At 33.4% G+C, this 18,868-nt stretch overlaps 1 protein-coding gene across 28 annotated transcripts in view; it reads right to left on the minus strand.

Annotated features, from left to right (window-relative positions):
* Positions 1-18,868, minus strand: part of Rbfox1 (RNA-binding Fox protein 1) — a 699,789-nt gene that overhangs the window by 47,596 nt on the left and 633,325 nt on the right. For 21 of the 28 annotated variants that reach the window (XR_012412218.1, XR_012412217.1, XM_073980548.1 and 18 more), the window contains one exon: positions 18,221-18,241. The exons of the other annotated variants lie outside the window; for them this stretch is intronic. Coding sequence is in view for 19 of the 21 variants with exons in the window: in XM_073980548.1 (XP_073836649.1) it covers positions 18,221-18,241 (21 nt within the window). In the remaining 2 variants the exon portion in view is untranslated. The remainder of the gene's footprint in view (positions 1-18,220; positions 18,242-18,868) is intronic. 28 annotated transcript variants of the gene reach the window in all.

Genomic DNA, 18,868 nt, shown 5'->3' on the forward strand with positions numbered 1-18,868 from the left:
CATTGATAACGTAATTCGATAAAAAAAAACAATTACATATGTAATGTGTATTTTCATAACGATAACAACAATAAGACAATAACCAAATACTGATGAAATACAAACATAAACATATTCAATATTACTACTACAAAAAATATGTAATACTAATGGAACATAACATACACAATATTATTATTAGAATATAGAAAATTTGCTTTTATATTAATATGCATATGTATATAGTACAACGTATTAAACTAATTAACATTTAAAGTAAAACAAACATTTAGACTATACTTAAATTATATTCCAATAGATGTTCGAACATATAACTATTATTTTATTTATTATTTAACTTCAATAGTAGCTACATATTTACAGTGGTAGTTACAATAGTAGCAGCCAAGTATTTGGTAAATTTATAAAAGATTAAAATCGAACTTATATCTTAAACCATGATTATCAGAAATGCTTGAAGCTTGTTGAGCATGACAATTTATACGATTTACCATGCATATGCGATTCTGCGAATCTGCACCTGGAATGTTCGCACTCTTTATAGAGAAGGTGCAGTCTTCGCATTGGCAGACGTAATTGAAAAGTACAAGGCCGATATTACTGCCATATAGGAAATACGATGGATTGGGAAAGGCGTCACAACAACACCTAAAAGTGACGCGTTGTATTATAGCTGCCATGACGTGAAACATGAGTTTGGTTGCGGATTCGTAGTTAGTCGGAGACTAAAACATCTGTTATCCAGCTTAACCCCAGTGAATGAAAGACTTTCTGCAATTCGAATAAAGGCAAAATTCTTCAACATTAGCTTTATTTGCGCTCATGCTCCCACTGAAGAAAAGAACGAACAGACCAAAGATATATTTTACGAGCGCTTAGAAGAAACATATGACCGTTGCCCTGCCCATGACATTAAAATCATTCTAGGCGATTTTAATGTCAAAATTGGAAAGGATAATATCTTTGGCCCAACAGTCTGAATTTCCCAGTCTCCACAGTGAAACATCTGACAATGGTATGAGACGGATAGACTTTGCAGCTGCAAAAAACATGGTAGTTAGCAGTACTAGATTTAATCATCTCGATATTCAAAAGGGCACCAGGCTGTCTCCAGATCAAAGAACAAGAAATCAAATTGATCACGTTGTGATAGATGGAAGACATTCATCGAGCGTGTTGGATGTACGATCGTTCCGAGGCGCAAACAAAGGTAAGGTACGTACCCGTCTAAACGTTGCAAATAAAGCACGAACAGACACAACGCGGAAGTTGGACATCGATAGGCTGCAAACACAACAGATAGCTACAGCATATTCCACTCAACTAGCCCAATTGCTTAATGAGAACACTCCTTGTCCCGATAACATAACAACACAATGGCAAAATATTGCCCACTCCATGCAAACAGCCGCAAAATCCATACTTGGATTCCAGAGACCTCCACCAAGGAATGAATGTTATGACCAGGACAGTCGTGCTGAAACCTAAGAGAAAAATGCAGCATATAGAGCTACTTTACAATCAGTAAACGCATATCGCACGAGAGAGGTATCGGGAGAAAAGGAGAGAGGAGAAACGTCTTTTCCGCAGGAAAAAGAGAGAGATGGAAAAGAGGGAGTGTGAACAAATAGAGATGTACAGGAGTGAGAATGAAGTCCGAAAAGAGTGAAAAATCAAACAGATGGCTTTGGTACAGGCACATCCTCCTGTAGAGACCAGCAAGGTAATCTGGTAACAATAGCGTGCTCAGGATAAGGAAGGTGCATTTTCCAATCTGCTGGTATCTAATAGTAGCGAAGACGATGATACCACAGATCCAATCCCAGAAGATGGTATAGATGAGGTAATACAGCAATCAACCGGCTGAAGAATAATAAAGCAGCAGGAGCCGATGGCTTACCAGCCGAGCTGTTTAAAACCTGAGGCGACGCGCTGATAAGGTGTATGCATCAGCTAGTTAGCACCATCTGGCCGGAAGAACGCGTACCCGACGATTGGAACCTGAGCATCCTGTGTCCCGTCCACGAGAAAGGAGATAAGACCGTATGCTCCAACTATAGGGGCATAGGTCTTCTCCCAATGGTACGTCAGCCAATGGTCACGAAATAATTGGACCATACCAATGTGGCTTTAGACCTGGCAAGCCCACCATTGACCAGATATTTACCCTGCGGCAAATCTTTGAGAAGACCCAAGAGATGCAGATCGACACATATCACCTTTTTGTCGATTATAAAGCAGTTTTCGACAGTCCCCTCCGATCAAAGGTATTCCATGCAATGTCTGAATTTGGTATCCCCGCAAAGCTCATCCGGCTTTGTAAAATGACTTTAACTGACACTAGGTCATCAGTTAAAATTGGAAAGAACCTCTACGAACGGTTCAGTATCAAAAGAGGTTTCAGACAAGGAGACAGCCTTTCGTGTGACCTATTCAACATTTTGCTGGAAAAGGTAATACGAGATGCAGATGTTAAAAGAAATGACACGATCTGCACCAATAGTCACATGTTACTTCCTTATGCTGACACATAGACATCATAGGACGATCAGTGAATGAAGTAACTGATACCTGTAGGAAGGTCGAAAAAGAATCTGCGAAAGTGGGTGTTGGGGTAAACGGCGAAAAGACCAAATTGATGGTGTCGACGCGCAAAGCGTCCATAGAGCTCGGACCAAGTGTGGAAGTTGGTACCTATAATTTTGAGGTAGTTAAAGACTTCGTCTACCTCGACACTGCCATAAAGACAACAAACAACATCAGTTGTGAAATAAGAAGAAGAGTTGTATTGGCCAATAGATGCTACTATGGTTTAAACAAGCAATTTAAAAACAATGCCACATCTCGTCAAACAAAAATAACACTATACAAAACACTGATACTGCCCGTGCTAATGTATGGCTCAGAAGCATGGGTACTTGCGCAAGCAGATAAGGCAGTGCTTGGTGTGTTTGAGAGGAAAATTCTTCGAAAGATCTACGGGCCGATTTGCGTTGACGGTGAATATCGACGTCGTATGAACCACGAGCTATATCAGCTATACAAAGACATTAATATAGTTAAACGTATCGAGATGCAACGATTGCGTTGGCTAGGCCATATCATAAGAATGAACAATGATGAACCCGCTAAAATGGCGTATGAATACATGCCACATGGCGGTGCACGCAGAATCGGATGGCTTAAGCTTCGATGGAGCATACAAGTGGATGAAGAAATGAAAAGGCGCGGTATTCCAAAAAGCGAAGCGAAAAACAGAGAGGATTGGAGATCTTTTCTTAGTTCGGTCTATGGAACAAATGTTCTGTTTCCGTTTGCAACGCATTGAAATAATCATTTGCGACCATTTAAAGCATCGACAAACAATTTACGGATTTATGACGAAAAAACTATCCATTTTTATACCCTCCATTATAGTATGGATAATCATTTGCGATCCTATAAAGTATATGGCGAATAACAAAATTCCTTTACAATTCCATTTGAAAAAAATTAAAAAATTTTTTTGCGAGCACATCTACGATTTTTCGTATAGAGGTAAAGGAAAAAAATCCGGTTTCAAATCTGCTCGCGTTCACGAAATTGGCCAATGCGCGCAAAAGTTATAGCGGTTTTTATTCTCATATAAAGAAAAAATATTTAAAAATATATTTTTTGTTGTTATGAGAAAATGTATGCATAAATCGTTAACAGCATTCCATATCTATTCGTAGATGTTAAAATAGTTATTAAATTTATTATTATTTTCGCGGAAAATCAACAAATAATAAAAAAATTTTGAAGTACATCCAAATTATCCTGTCCCAGAATCCATACAAACCCTCAAAAAATAAATTAAAGAATATATGCGGAATCTAGACAATGCGTAGAAAAATATGATACCAAATGTATAGAGATTGGGTACATAAATTGCATATTATAGCAACAACTAAAGAGAAAAACTTATTGTTGGAAAATATTGTTGCAAATATTTTTTTGGTTTGATTCTAAAAATTAGAAAAAATATTTGGGAGTTCTCCAACTATTTTGCTAAAATCCCATAGAATAATGAATGTATACTGTTAAAACTTCATCAAAACATATGGTTTACCATCGCGAGGGTTTAACTGATTACTGTGATAACTTATAAGGGTAGGAAATTAAGAGTAATATTGAAATTACAATCATTCAATTAAAATTAAATTTAAAAAGCCCGTTATTCGCGAATTAGTTAAAGTCGGTTGATGCGCATCCGTTTTTGGATACAGCGAATCAATCTCTTTCAAAATTTATGCATATTTCGATGTTTCACTCAGGGGCCATTGTGTGCCGCCAGTTGCATCATACACTGCAAAAAACCTTAAAGTTGGTAAAAGTCGCGCAATGTGCATACGATTTTGATGCGCATCCGGTTTCATCAGCGCCTATCAAAAATACGTCAAAATATACCAATTTTAATTAGATTCTTCAAGAACCGCGGATTTACCTCCACATTCAATTTTTTGTGAAAGACCCATATTACTCGCGTATCTCTTTTCTTTTATGACACGCGTTTTCGCAAATATTATAATCGCCAGTAAAGGATTCCATTTATGTAAAAAATTTGAAAGAAAATCGCGATTTAGTACGCGGATTTGTCAAAATATATTTTTGTTGATTTTCCGATTTTCAAAGTATCTATATCCGCGGTTTTAATAGATGGATTCGATCGCGGAAGACTTCATTAGAACCGTCGCGTAAAAAACTAAATTCACGCGGGTTTCAACGGAAATGGAATGACAGTTGTAAATTTTACACGCAAAAAATAGGTTTTGTAAGAAAATTCACGCATCAAATTTTGGTCTTTCGACTCCAATTACTAGGATGCTGTAAGGAGCACACTCATGAGATATGGATCAAACGGCGTAAAATCACGAGTTCTATAATCGTGTTAAGAGTTTGGAGTATTATCTTCTTGCGCGTCCGGATTATTAAAAAAAATCAAAAAACCCCGAAATTCCGGATTCAAAATGTCAGCATCAACTTTAGGTGGATGCAGTGTGGATATATCGAAAAATCATATACTACAATCTTGTTGCCCATGGAGTATTCTGTGATTCTTTCTTTGGGGATAGGTCTATAAAATGTAAGAATAAGCCAGAAATCGTATGGGAACATAAAAAAAACTTGTTGGCTTCAACCCATTTTTACTCATTTTTCTACATTGATGCCAACACAGCTTCCACGAATATTAATTTTAATGGTCGACATTATGGGATCCCTTCTAAAACACTTCATTTTAAAGAATTGTAGTCATACTTTATAGAATATGTTAACAGTTCGCGAATTCTGATAGGGTGAAACTCGGATTCATCGATTGCAAAACATTTTTGTTATTTACCATATATTTTCTTGATCAGGGTTAATTTCTGAGTCGATCTATGCATGTCCGTCCGTTTGTGGTAATCACTCTAACATACACAAAAATGAAGATAGGACGCTGAAATTGTGGGAAGATGCGTCGTTGGTTTGTAGGTAGGTGAAGTTCGATGATGGGCTACATCGGTCCACCGTTTGGTATAGCCCCATATAACGGTACCGCCCGATTTCAGGGTTTTTGACGTTTTTAGTCAACTTTTCAAACTGAATTGGCTATAATTTGACATTTAGGGTTCCTAGTGATCAACAAACTTATATTCCAAAAAAAATGTTTGTTTTGGTATAGTCCCCATATGTATAACTGTACCTTCCGATTTTCGGAATTTTGAGGATTTTAGCTACAATTTGTAACCGAACTAGCTGTAAGTTGACATTTGGGCTTCTCAGTGGCCATGAATATTCTCCATCAAAAATCGTCAACATAGATTCATGTTTTGGTATAGCCCCCATGTAACGGTACTTCCAGATTTTCGGTATTTTGAGAATTTTAGCAACAATTTTTAACCAAACAGGCTGTAATTTGACATTGACATAGGTCCATGTTTTGGTATAGCCCCCATATAACAGTACCTCCCGATTTTCGGTATTTTGAGGATTTCAGCTACGATTTTTAATCAAACTAGCTGTAATTTGACATTTGAGGTTCTCAGCGGTGACGAAACTTCACTTAGCACCCATATAACGGAACCTCCCGATTTTCGGTATTTTGAGGGTTTTATCTACATTGCTTGACGGAACTACCCGTAAATTGACTTTTGAGGTTGCCTGCTGTAATAAAACTTTTCCACCAAAAATTGTAAAGATATGTCCACACTTTTATATAGCCCAGTATGTGATACATTTCACCTGACTGAACACATTTTTTAGATTAAATTCGATAATTGGCATACGAGGTCGAAAAATTTTTCCACCTAAGATTGTGGACGGAAACTAATTATTCCATTTTAATTAAGGCTATTTTATGGTGGAGGGTATAAAATATTTAGCCCCGCCGAACTTAACGACTTTTTACCTGTTTAACCCTAATGCGGGTCATCAAATGTGATCGTAACCGATTGAAATATTCTACAAATTTGTTCGCCATAAAATTTTACTATAGGTCCTAGAATACATAAAAACTCTATATTTTATCTTAACTCCAAAAATATATAAAAAAACTAACAATTTTAATAAACATTTGAGTTACAATTTCTTGGAATCCTTGCACTAAGGTATAAGGTGTCTTTGGCAACTTTACTGACACGAACGCGAGGAATATTTTTGTTAAAAAAATTAACCCTCGTGCGGGTCATTAAAAGCCGTCTCTTTGGTCCTTTTTTCCAAAAATCATTAAAATTTCCTTTAAAATTTGATCGTATCAGATCAAAATATTCTACAAATTTGTTCGCCATGAAATTTTACTATAGGTCCAAAACGCCAGTAAGTGACCCTATACTATATTCTGACATTATGAATCAACGAAAAAAATAATTTTCGGCTTATTGCAACTGATGTCTATTGAAACTTCTATAATTAAAAATTGATACATTTTAGATAGTGAAACTCACCGGAACTCATAACTATTTTTCTAATTTACTGTGATATTTATTAAACCAGTAATTAAATAATCAAAGTCGGGCGGATCCGACTATAAAAACACTACACCGCAGTGTTATGTTTAAAACATGGAATAATGTCATAGTACTTAGCTTCAAAATGCATCAATATGGGCCAGACATAGCATGTTTGTTGTACTAAAAACAAAAAGTCGGGCGCACATTGGTTCAAAATCGTTTTTATTCCTGGTCAAAACTGTGTAACTATTGAACGGATAGAGATATTTCCATCGACAGATAACATAATCAGCTTTCCGGGAAAAAAGGTTATCCTTATTTTGAAATGGAATATGAAATAATTGACAATATTTTTGATATACCCTTTCTAGCCTAAAGACTGAGGGTACACATTTTTTCGCAAAACTGGCCACCGTTGGTTATAATCAGAATCAGTCTAATAAACCTGGCAAATATTTCTGAACGATTTCCCAGCCGCTTTTAAGCTACACTTATTGACATGTATTCCATTAGAGTTTCAGGACAGTGAATGTGTGTGTGTCCAAATGTGTTCGTATGTATGTATTTGGATAACATTATTTTAATTATATCTCTTCCTCTCCTAAAATGTCAACATTCACTAACCATACGTTTTTATGTTATTTTTCTATGTCGTCATATGGAAATTAGCAATTAATTAGCTGTTTCTGCTAACTTTTATGTATTATTTGTATTTAAAATCCAATTAATTTGCCGATTATTGGTAAATCTGTGATTAGCAGTCATGTAACTTAATTACAAATATTACATTAAGTGGAAAAGATTTTGTTTCAATTTGTTACAATAAAAACAATTAAAAATAAGTTGTGGTTATTTGAGCGGATTTGCAAATGTAGTTATGTATAATATTTATATAGTGTTATACAACAATAAATGTGTACCATTCATTATAAATATTTAAATGTTTTTTTTTATTTTTTTTCGTGTATTTGTAATTGGTATTTAGATTTTGAATTTAATATTACATAAACATTGGTAAATGTAATGAAAAGCACATAATTTATGAGTGTCATTGTTTAAATTAAATTTAAATCAATATTAAATATTTTAATTAATTACTAAATTTTATTGTATTTGAATGTGATTATGAGCATTTAAGAAATTTTAAAAAAAAAACTACTGAAAAGGATAAAATTTGCAAATCCCCAAAAAATCGGTAAATCCTCACATACAATTGACGTTTAAGCAGGCAGATGCCACAACTCCAATACGTGGTCGATATAATAAAGCCGCTGAAGTCAAACTACATTTCATATTCCCAATATTTATTGATTATAAAGCTGAATAAATTATTCAAAATATAAAAATAAATTTAAAATCATAGATTCCTCACCATTTCAGGGTAAGTATTCTGCAAATTTCATTCATACTCCCTCAAATTTTTACTCTAATGGAAATTTTGTTAATTTATATTGGAATTTTTTTGGCGGAATGAAATTTAGCCCATTGTATGATTTTCTTCTATTCTTTGCATGTGGCAACTTTTTTGTTTACAGTAATAATAACAATTCAATGGGTATCTCTGCAGCAGCAGCAGGTGCATATGGACTGTTAGTAATGGCTATTAGGTTACCTTACCTTCTAATTGTAGGTCAAATGGACTATTTACATAAAATGGGAGCTTTGCTGCGCTCATGACAAAATTTAATACAAATATTTTCATAATGCCCTAATGACTATTTAAGTGTAATTTTAGTGCAACGTTTTACGTAATTAATGTGAATATTTTGGGCGTTCGCTCACAATACATGCCAGTCGAAAAAGTGAATTAGATTATGCAAACATATTTTCTATTAGATATTAGCGAAAATTATGAACATACACACAATAAAATACACATACATTTATTAAAAAAAAATAGAGTACAAATAACAATAAGTACAACAAATAATGCAACAAAATTAAAATTATTCATAACTTTTCTAACAATTTTTTTTTTAAATTTTTTATAAGTTTAAATGTCTTTGTTTTATATGACATTCATAGATATATAATTAAATAGGATAGCATTTAAAGTTTTAATAAATATAAATAATAAAAATATTGTAAATACATTTTTTTGAAATAAATAAAGTTGATTAGAAATATAAAGTATACGTATTAGGGTTAAGACTTTTTTACAACCTCATATTCCTGTATCATATTTTGATGAACTTTTACCTAAGATAAGAAAAACATTTACTTACAAGGTGATTCGATGGAAAAAGCTCACGCACGAAAAGCTTTTAAAAATGTTTGGTGTCACTTTAAGCACATATATAACTCAAAACTAGCTTTAAAGCCACACGACATAACCAAAATGACATAAGCTTTTGTTTTTCACCAATGTTATCGCCCATCATTACATATATATGTATCATTTTATATCATATATAACTTTATTCAATATATCATATCAATTAAAATTATTTTAGTTATTAATAGGCAAAAGGTAATTCATTCGTGCAACAGGAAATAATTTTTTGAGAAAAAAATTATCCGTTTCATAGTATTTTTTCAAAAAAAAAAAAAAAAAAAAAAAACAATTGCAGATGGCCTCTGCAGCTAATGCTAGTCACTTCTTCATATTAATATTATATCTACTATAATATTAATATTATTAAATAAATAAATATAATAAATATTTTTTTCAATGTTGTTTGTGCGTGACCTTTTTTAATAATTAAATGGAATGAACATTATTTTTGGCTAACAGGAATTCATTTTGAGAAATAATGTCAAAAAGTCATAACCCTTATAGGTATACACCAGTGTGGGGCGATTTGAACATCTTAATGGGCGAAAATGCAGAAAATTTAAAATTTTTTGTCAGGTTTTTTTTTGATATTTTGTGGCCTATTTTCGATTCAATACTATTACAAAAATTGTAGCCTAGACAATTGTTAGAAATTCTCTAGTACATCACAAGAGCATTGGAACACTCCTTCGGGCAGTTTTGGCCTTGTGAAGGCAAATTTTTCGTGAAAATATTGATAAATTACCAACATTTGGAAATTCCCAAGGCTGAAACTGCTTGAAGGAGCGTTCCAATGCTTTTGCGATGTACTAGAGATTTCTTAATTATTGCCTTGGCTACAATTGGATCAAAAATGTCAGCGATCTTGTTGTTACAGGCCAAAAAATCAAAAAAAAAAAAAAAAAAAATAAAAAAATGAATTTTCAATAATTTCCACTTTTTGGGCATGAAAACGAAGTTTTTTCTAAGTTATAAAAAGAAAAATTGTATCTTGAGACAATGGCTTCAACTTTATGTTTGAAAATAAGTAAACATTTAAAAAAGTTTACGAAAAATGAGCTCAAAAAATTTCCAAAATAGAAAAAAAAACTGTAAATCGATATGTGGAAGCTTCCAGATGATTCCTTAGACTGCACTCTTCCAAACTTTGTATTGGTGGTACCCGAAAGAGTGGCCCGATGTAGTTACTATTCGGACATAATCCACCTGATGTCCATCTGAAGCTGAAAATACACCAAGCGTTTGGGTAATGGTTTGTGTCATTTCTGGTAGAAGAATAAAGAAAAAATTAAACTTGACAACACTTTGTCATTTATGCATCTACCAGAAATAACACAAAACTTTACTCAAACGTTGGTTGTGTTTACAGCTTAGAGGTTTGCAATTTTAGTGATATCGATTCAACATTTTGCGTACATGTTTAAAAGAGGAGATCGCTTACTTTAACACTAATCGTGAGGATAATTTCAATTCATAAATAAAAAAGTACCTTTTCCCCGCAAAAAGGAACCATTTTAGTACTTTTTGAAATTTTAACTTGTCCATCCCCACACGTGTTCTCAGTGAACGTTTCTCTCTCTCCACACAATTCAACTATGTAATTGAAAAGCATGCACTCACACAATGCCACCCCCTAAAGTATGCAATAGAAAATAAGGTGCCTATCGGTAATTTTAACCAGATATTGGCATCAAATTTTCTTTTGCATACTTTTATTTTTTTGCCGATACCAGCATATTTTGCGTATTAAACAAAACCAGTATTAAAACAAATGGTCTGTTCCTTTCCTTGTGGAAACGGTAAAACCGACGAAAATTGTAAACTACTAAACTAAAGTGGTAAAACTTGAAGATTTTGAATGTAAAGGAACAGAGCTAAAATAGCTTCAGAATCTTTCTGTTTACTGAAATTTCAAGTCCATTTAACAGCGTTTTTTTGTGTAGAACTGGACTATCATTATATTCAATAAAAATAATTAAAAAATAATAATAAATTAAGAAAATAAATAAAATCTAACGAAAACATTCAAGGCATGAATAATTGAAATACATACAAAAATACAAAACAAAAAATATTTATATGTAGTATTCTGAAAAAGAACACTTAAAGGTTTCACAGTCTTATTTGTATGTGGAAATAATTAAAATTACAATATATATTCAAAAAATCGTCGTCATACCATACAAGTTGTAAATATACATATATACGTTTCAAAATACATACGCAACTTTCAAAACAATCGACTTTTCTTAAGCATTTCTAACTTAATTTACTAGGTTTTTCTTTCATAAATCAAATCCAAGAAAGTAAAAAGGAAACGCATAACTAATCATGGCCATAATCCATCCTTAAGCAATAGTCATTAAATATATAATACAATTATAATAATTTGTTCTTTTTATTTAATCTAAAAATAAGTATTTAATACTGTTAACACTTGTATTAGTTAAAACAATCTGATTAGGGTTAGGGGTGGCGGGCGTTCGAATTAATAATGATGCAATGCATACAAAAATTTGCATTCAAATTATTCTGTTTGTATTGATATTAGTCTAAAACCAATTCTTTTTTTGGTATGATAGTCATGTTTTTCCATCTTCTTTTTCTTCTTAATGAATTGTGCTTTTAAGCCTCAAAAAGTAAGATTTTAAGTTTGGTTTAATGAATTGTTAGCATTCGTATGGAAAAATACCTTCGTCGTGGTGTTGACGGCCGTGCTAATACAATGGAGGTAGGTGGTGCTGGTGCTGCTAATGCAGTGGCTGTTGCTGGTACCGCTCCTGTTGGCACCGTTGTTAAAGGTGTCGCACCCACACCCACAGGGGCACCAATAAATGGCCACGTAGCCACAGGTAATCGGTAACCTTTATCAATAAGTAGTAAGTAATGATGGTACGTTACGGTGTAGTTATTGTAAGAGGGGAATAGGGAATATAATGTCAATTATGCAAATAAAGTGGAAATATACATATAAACTTAATTAATTCTATATTACAAATTGTTAAAAAAGATCTATAGTGATTTGAAATTAATTTGTTTGTTTTTATCTACAGTTTAATAAATGTTTACTTACATATTAAAATTTTATTAAAATAAATCCAAATTACTTAGTCTTAGTTTTCAAGAACGTAAATATTTCGTAAAGAACACAATACTAAGCTATCGTGGAAAAAATTATTGTTGGAACGACCATATATATTTTTCCATAATTGCATAATAACCTATTTTCTTTTCAGAATATGTTTGCTTCAACAGTATGTCTTCAATAAATATTTCATTACTTATACAAAATTAGTATACCTACAGAGTAGTATTTTATCTGAATATAAAATGGGGGGTTTATAACACAAACTTATTAGAGCATGCGGAGTAGAAGAATATACAATAGTTACAAGCAGTTCTAATAAAAAAATTCCAGTACCCTATTTTGACATCTGAAAGGAAGCGTGCTTCTATAGACCCTTTCAGAAAGAAAGGGTGCTTCTAAAGACCCTCTGTGAAAGAAAGGGTGCTTCTATAGACCCTCTACTAATAAACAAATAGTGCTTCTATAGACCCTTTCTGAAAGAAAGGTTGCTTCTATAGACCTTTTCTGAAAGAAAGGGTTCTTCTATAGAACCTCTTTGAAAGGGAGGTGCTACTATAGATCCTTTCTATAGAACCCTTACTGAAAGAAAGGGTGCTTATATAGAACCTCTTTGAAGGGAAGGGTGCTTCTATATATCCTTTCTTAAATAAAGGGTGCTTCTATAGACCCTTTCTGAAAGAAAGGATGCTTCTATAGAACCTCTTTGAAATGAAGGGTGCTTCTATAGACCCTTTCTGAAAGAAAGGGTACTTCTATAGACCATTTCTGAGAGAAGGGGTGCTTCTATAGACAGTTTCTGAAAGAATGGGTGTTTCTATAGACCCTTTCTGAAAGAAATGGTGCTTCTATAGACCATTTCTGAAAGACAGGGTGCTTCTATAGACCCTTTTTGAAACAAAGGGTGCTTCTATAGGCCCTTTTTGAAACAAATGGTGTTTCTACAGACCCTTTCTGAAAGAAAGGGTGCTTCTATAGACCTTTTTGAAACAAATGGTGCTTCTATAGACCCTTTCTGAAAGAAAGGGTGCTTCTATAGACCTTCTCTGAAAGACAGGGTGCTTCTATAGACCCTATCTGAAAGAAAGGGTGCTTCTATAGAACATCTCTGAAAGACAGGGTGCTTCTATATACCCTTTTTTAAAAAAAGGGTGCTTCAAAATACTCCTTCTGAAAGAAAGGGTGCTTCAAAATACTCCTTCTGAAAGAAAGGGTGCTTCAAAATACTCTTTCTGAAAGAAAGGGTGCTTCAAAATACTCCTTCTGAAAGAAAGGGTGCTTCAAAATATTCCTTCTGAAAGAAAGGGTGCTTCTATACACCCTTTTTGAAAGAAAGGGTGCTTCTATACACCCTTTTTGAAAGAAAGGGTGCTTCTTTACACCCTTTTTGAAAGAAAGGGTGCTTCTATACACCCTTTTGAAAGAAAGGGTGCTTCTATACACCCTTTTTGAAAGAAAGGGTGCTTCTATGCACCCTTTTTGAAAGAAAGGGTGCTTCTATGCACCCTTTTTGAAAGAAAGGGTGCTTCTATACACCCTTTTTGAAAGAAAGGGTGCTTCTATACACCCTTTTTTAAAGAAAGGGTGCTTCTATACACCTTTTTTTAAAGAAAGGTTGCTTCTATACACCCTTTTTTAAAGAAAGGTTGCTTCTATACACCCTTTTTTAAATAAAGGTTGCTTCTATACACCCTTTTTTAAAGAAAGGTTGCTTCTATACACCCTTTTTTAAAGAAAGGTTGCTTCTATACACCCTTTTTTAAAGAAAGGTTGCTTCTATACACCCTTTTTTAAAGAAAGGTTGCTTCAAAATACTCCTTCTGAAAGAAAGGGGGCTTCAAAATACTCCTTCTGAAAGAAATGATGCTTCAAAATACTCCTTCTGAAAGAAAGGGTGCTTCAAAATACTCCTTCTGAAAGAAAGGGTGCTTCAAAATACTCCTTCTGAAAGAAAGGGTGCTTCAAAATACTCCTTCTGAAAGAAAGGGTGCTTCAAAATACTCCTTCTGAAAGAAAGGTTGCTTCAGAATAATCCTTCTGAAAGAAAGGGTGCTTCAAAATACTTCTTCTGAAAGAAAGGGTGCTTCAAAATACTCCCTCTGAAAGAAAGGGTGCTTCAAAATACTCCTTCTGAAAGAAAGGGTGCTTCAAAATACTCCTTCTGAAAGAAAAGGTGCTTCAAAATACTCCTTCTGAAAGAAAGGGTGCTTCAAAATATTCCTTCTGAAAGAAAGGGTGCTTCAAAATATTCCTTCTGAAAGAAAGGGTGCTTCAAAATATTCCTTCTGAAAGAAAGGGTGCTTCAAAATACTCCTTCTGAAAGAAAGGGTGCTTCAAAATACTCCTTCTGAAAGAAAGGGTGCTTCAAAGTACTCTTTCTGAAAGAAAGAGTGCTTCAAAATACTCCTTCTGAAAGAAAGGGTGCTTCAAAATACTCCTTCTCAAGGAAAGGGTGCTTCAAAATACTACTTCTGAAAGAAAGGGTGCTTCAAAATACTCCTTCTGAAAGAAAGGGTGCTTCAAAATACTCCTTCTGAAAGAAAGGGTGCTTCAAAATACTCCTTCTGAAAGAAAGTGTGCTTCAAAATACTCCTTCTGAAGGAAAGGGTGCTTCAAAATACTCCTTCTGAAAGAAAGGGTGCTTCATAATACTCCTTCTGAAAGAAAGGGTGCTTCAAAATACTCTTTCTGAAAGAAAAGGTGCTTCAAAATACTACTTCTTAAAGAAAGGGTGCTTCAAAATACTCATTCTGAAAGAGAGGGTGCTTCAAAATACTCCTTCTGAAAGAAAGGGTGCTTCAAAATACTCCTTCTGAAAGAAAAGGTGCTTCAAAATACTACTTCTTAAAGAAAGGGTGCTTCAAAATACTCATTCTGAAAGAAAGGGTGTTCCTATAGACCCTTTTTGAAAGAAAGGGTGCTTCAAAATACTCCTTCTGAAAGAAAGGGTGCTTCAAAATACTCCTTCTGAAAGAAAGGGTGCTTCAAAATACTCCTTCTGAAAGAAAGGGTGCTTCAAAATACTCCTTCTGAAAGAAAGGGTGCTTCAAAATACTCCTTCTGAAAGAAAGGGTGCTTCAAAATACTCCTTCTGAAAAAAAGGGTGCTTCAAAATACTCCTTCTGAAAGAAAGGGTGCTTCAAAATATTCCTTCTGAAAGAAAGGGTGCTTGAAAATACTCCTTCTGAAAGAAAGGGTTCTTCAAAATACTCCTTCTGAAAGAAAGGGTGCTTCAAAATACTCCTTCTGAAAGAAAGGGTGCTTCAAAATACTCCTTATGAAAGAAAGGGTGCTTCAAAATACTCCTTCTGAAAGAAAGGGTGCTTCAAAATACTCCTTCCGAAAGAAAGGGTGCTTCAAAATACTCCTTCTGAAAGAAAGGGTGCTTCAAAATACTCCTTCTGAAAGAAAGGGTGCTTCAAAATACTCCTTCTGAAAGAAAGGGTGCTTCAAAATACTCCTGAAAGAAAGGGTGCTTCAAAATACTCCTTCTGAAAGAAAGGGTGCTTCAAAATACTACTTCTGAAAGAAAGGGTGCTTCAAAATACTCCTTCTGAAAGAAAGGGTGCTTCTATAGACCCTTTTTGAAAGAAAGGGTGCTTCTATAGACCCATTCTGAAAGAAAGGGTGCTTCTATAGACCCATTCTGAAAGAAAGGGTGCTTCTATAGACCCATTCTGAAAGAAAGGGTGCTTCTATAGAACCTCTTCGAAAGAAAGGGTGCTCCTATAGACCCTTTCTTAAAAAAGGGTGCTATTATAGACCCTTTCTGAAGAAAGGGTGCTCCTATAGACCCTTTCTTAAAAAAGGGTGCTATTATAGACCCTTTCTGAAGAAAGGGCGCTTCTATAAACCATTCCGAAAGAAAGGGTGTTTCTATAGAACCTTTTTGTAAGAAAGGGTGTTTCTATAGAACCTTTTTGTAAGAAAGGGTGTTTCTATAGAACCTTTTTGTAAGAAAGGGTGCTTCTATAGACTCTTTCTGATATATTACACCACTATTCCTGTGCATAAGCCTTTCACTCGTAAACATTTCTTTTAGGGGATAATAAAGTTTTAATCTATCTGGCTTTTATTCAAAATGTCTTGAGGCGAAGTGAACTAAAATAATTAATATTTAATTTTATATTTGACTACTGTCGACATCTACTTTGTACTGATTGAAAGCTTTGCTGGTCTTCTTGATTAGCATTTTACATGCCCTTAATATACCAAAATGGAAGCAGGGGTATTTGTCATTAAAGTAAAAACTTAAAAATATTATTTTGCAATAACTATTTTATTTTACCATAAATGCCACATTTTGTATCAATTTAAAGCTCAGATGGTTTAGATTCATTATCAAGTTCTCTCCTGGGAATATGTCCAACAGAAGCAGAAATATCTGACATGGAACTAAAATTCCATAAATTGGAAATTGGGATATCCCAACGTCTTTTTCAACATCACGGGCTCTCCTTAAGGAATACGACTACTAAAAGCGGAGATATTCGCATAAGTATAAAACTTTGAATTTTTGTCCACATAAGTTTTTCGACCATTCTGACTCTTGAATATTATCCGACTATTACGAAACTAAATATGCTTCTTCCTCTCTGGAATCTCTGGGATTAACCACCAAAATTTTGTGACGATCCTATCAAAATGGACACACGGAGGGACGGACACATATAGCCAGATCGTCTCCGTTCGTCGAGACAATAATTTTGTGTACATAAGTGTATGGGTCAACGACCATTATTTCGATGCGTTACAAACTTTTTTGCCAAAACCAACTTATAATACCCTCCCCACATAGTGCTGTAGGATATAATAAAAGAAATCAAAAACCACTTTAAAAAAGTGTCAGATTTCACTCGGAAATCCCCATCATGGACCAATCTAACTAGACGGCGAAAAAGTTAATTCTGGCTAGAACAATGTTATAAGACTCTATGAATGTGCTCATGAATGTGCTCATGAATGTGTCCAACTTTCCGAAAATATGAAATTCGAAATGTGTAGCAGTTTAGGAGGTTTTTTACGGCCAATACATGTAGGCGCATAATCAAGACATTATCCAGATTTACAAAAGGATATTTTCCTTGTCGTAATGATCTGTTTGATGGAAAGAGAGGCAAGGATGTCCCAACTCTCTCTCTCTCAGTGAAAAACTGACCATTGCCTCAATGAAAATAAATACTTTCTAAATATGAGTATAAAAAATATTTCCATGTTTAATGTTATTATAAAAATAAATAAATCAATATAATCTGTACAAAAATTTTACAAAAAATAAAAAATGTTACTGACAATAATAAAATATTAATAAATTTATTCACATACTTATAATCTAGTAATATAGGCTTTACTTTGCCTATATTGTTGTCAAATATGATAAGATTTTATTATATATATTTTTTTCTATATTTTTTAATTAAATATTATGTATTAAATATTATATATGCATATTTATATCTAAACATTACATAAAATGTCGTATTCACCATATCTATTACTTATATGTAGTTATGTATATGGAATACATATATGTATTTCTAAAAAATAATACATTTAGTAACTGTTTTATATGAATATTCTGTTTGTTCGATAATAAAGACTAAACACGTCTAAAATAATACCAATTTGTTTGTTTGTTTTAATTTTGTAACACACACTATATGAAATTATTCAATGTAAATATTTCATGAACAAAATGTTTCAATTTAAAAAAACAAAAAATAATATTAAAAAATATAATATTATGTTATTAAATATTTTCAAAAGAATTTTATTCAATATTTATATTATACTCGCATATGTAATTAAATATTGTCATACACAAAACAATAGAGAAAGAAAGCCGTAAAAAACAAGATGAAGAAGAACAAAAACATACAAAAAAATAAGCTAAATAAATTCTAAACTTACCATCGGGCCACTGGACACAAACTGTGTTTGTGATGGTTGGTTGTTGGTGTCAGGATTTTTGTTTTTTTGTCGAACGATGCCATTTCGAAACAAATTCAGGTGATGATACCAGTGATTATGGTGGTAATGGTGGTGTTATTATTATTATTTGTTTTGATGGTGTGGTGGTAAGAAATACAAATGGTTTTGATGGTGATCGATCGATAACGTTTATGTAAATCCAAATTGAGATTTTGTTGGTGTTTTCATTTCCGACATATCAATAGCCCAACGATTTGATTTTTGTGGAAAAATGTTGGCATTACAGAGGCACAGCAGGCGTCAAAAAGCAGTTTAAGACAATACCATCATCATCAACAATAATACAGTTTTATATGGCATAAAAAATAGGTAAAAAAAGAGAAAAAATAAACTATTTTAGTAAATTATTCTAAATATGTATAACCAATAAATTCTATATAAATAATTCCAAAAATATGCATATGGCATGGCATTAGTTTTTTGGTTTTTTTTACAGACACAATCATGCGATTTTTTAATGCTGCAGAGAATGCATCATGCGTTTTATTTGCAACAATTGCAGGGGGTTGAGGTAAGGTAACACAAAGATTTTATTTACAAATAGAAATTGTAATTACAGGGAAAAAT

The sequence above is a fragment of the Musca autumnalis genome, unplaced genomic scaffold, assembly GCF_047663935.1.
Source record: "Musca autumnalis isolate F117 unplaced genomic scaffold, ASM4766393v1 scaffold_4, whole genome shotgun sequence".
Taxonomy (NCBI): Eukaryota; Metazoa; Arthropoda; class Insecta; order Diptera; family Muscidae; genus Musca; species Musca autumnalis.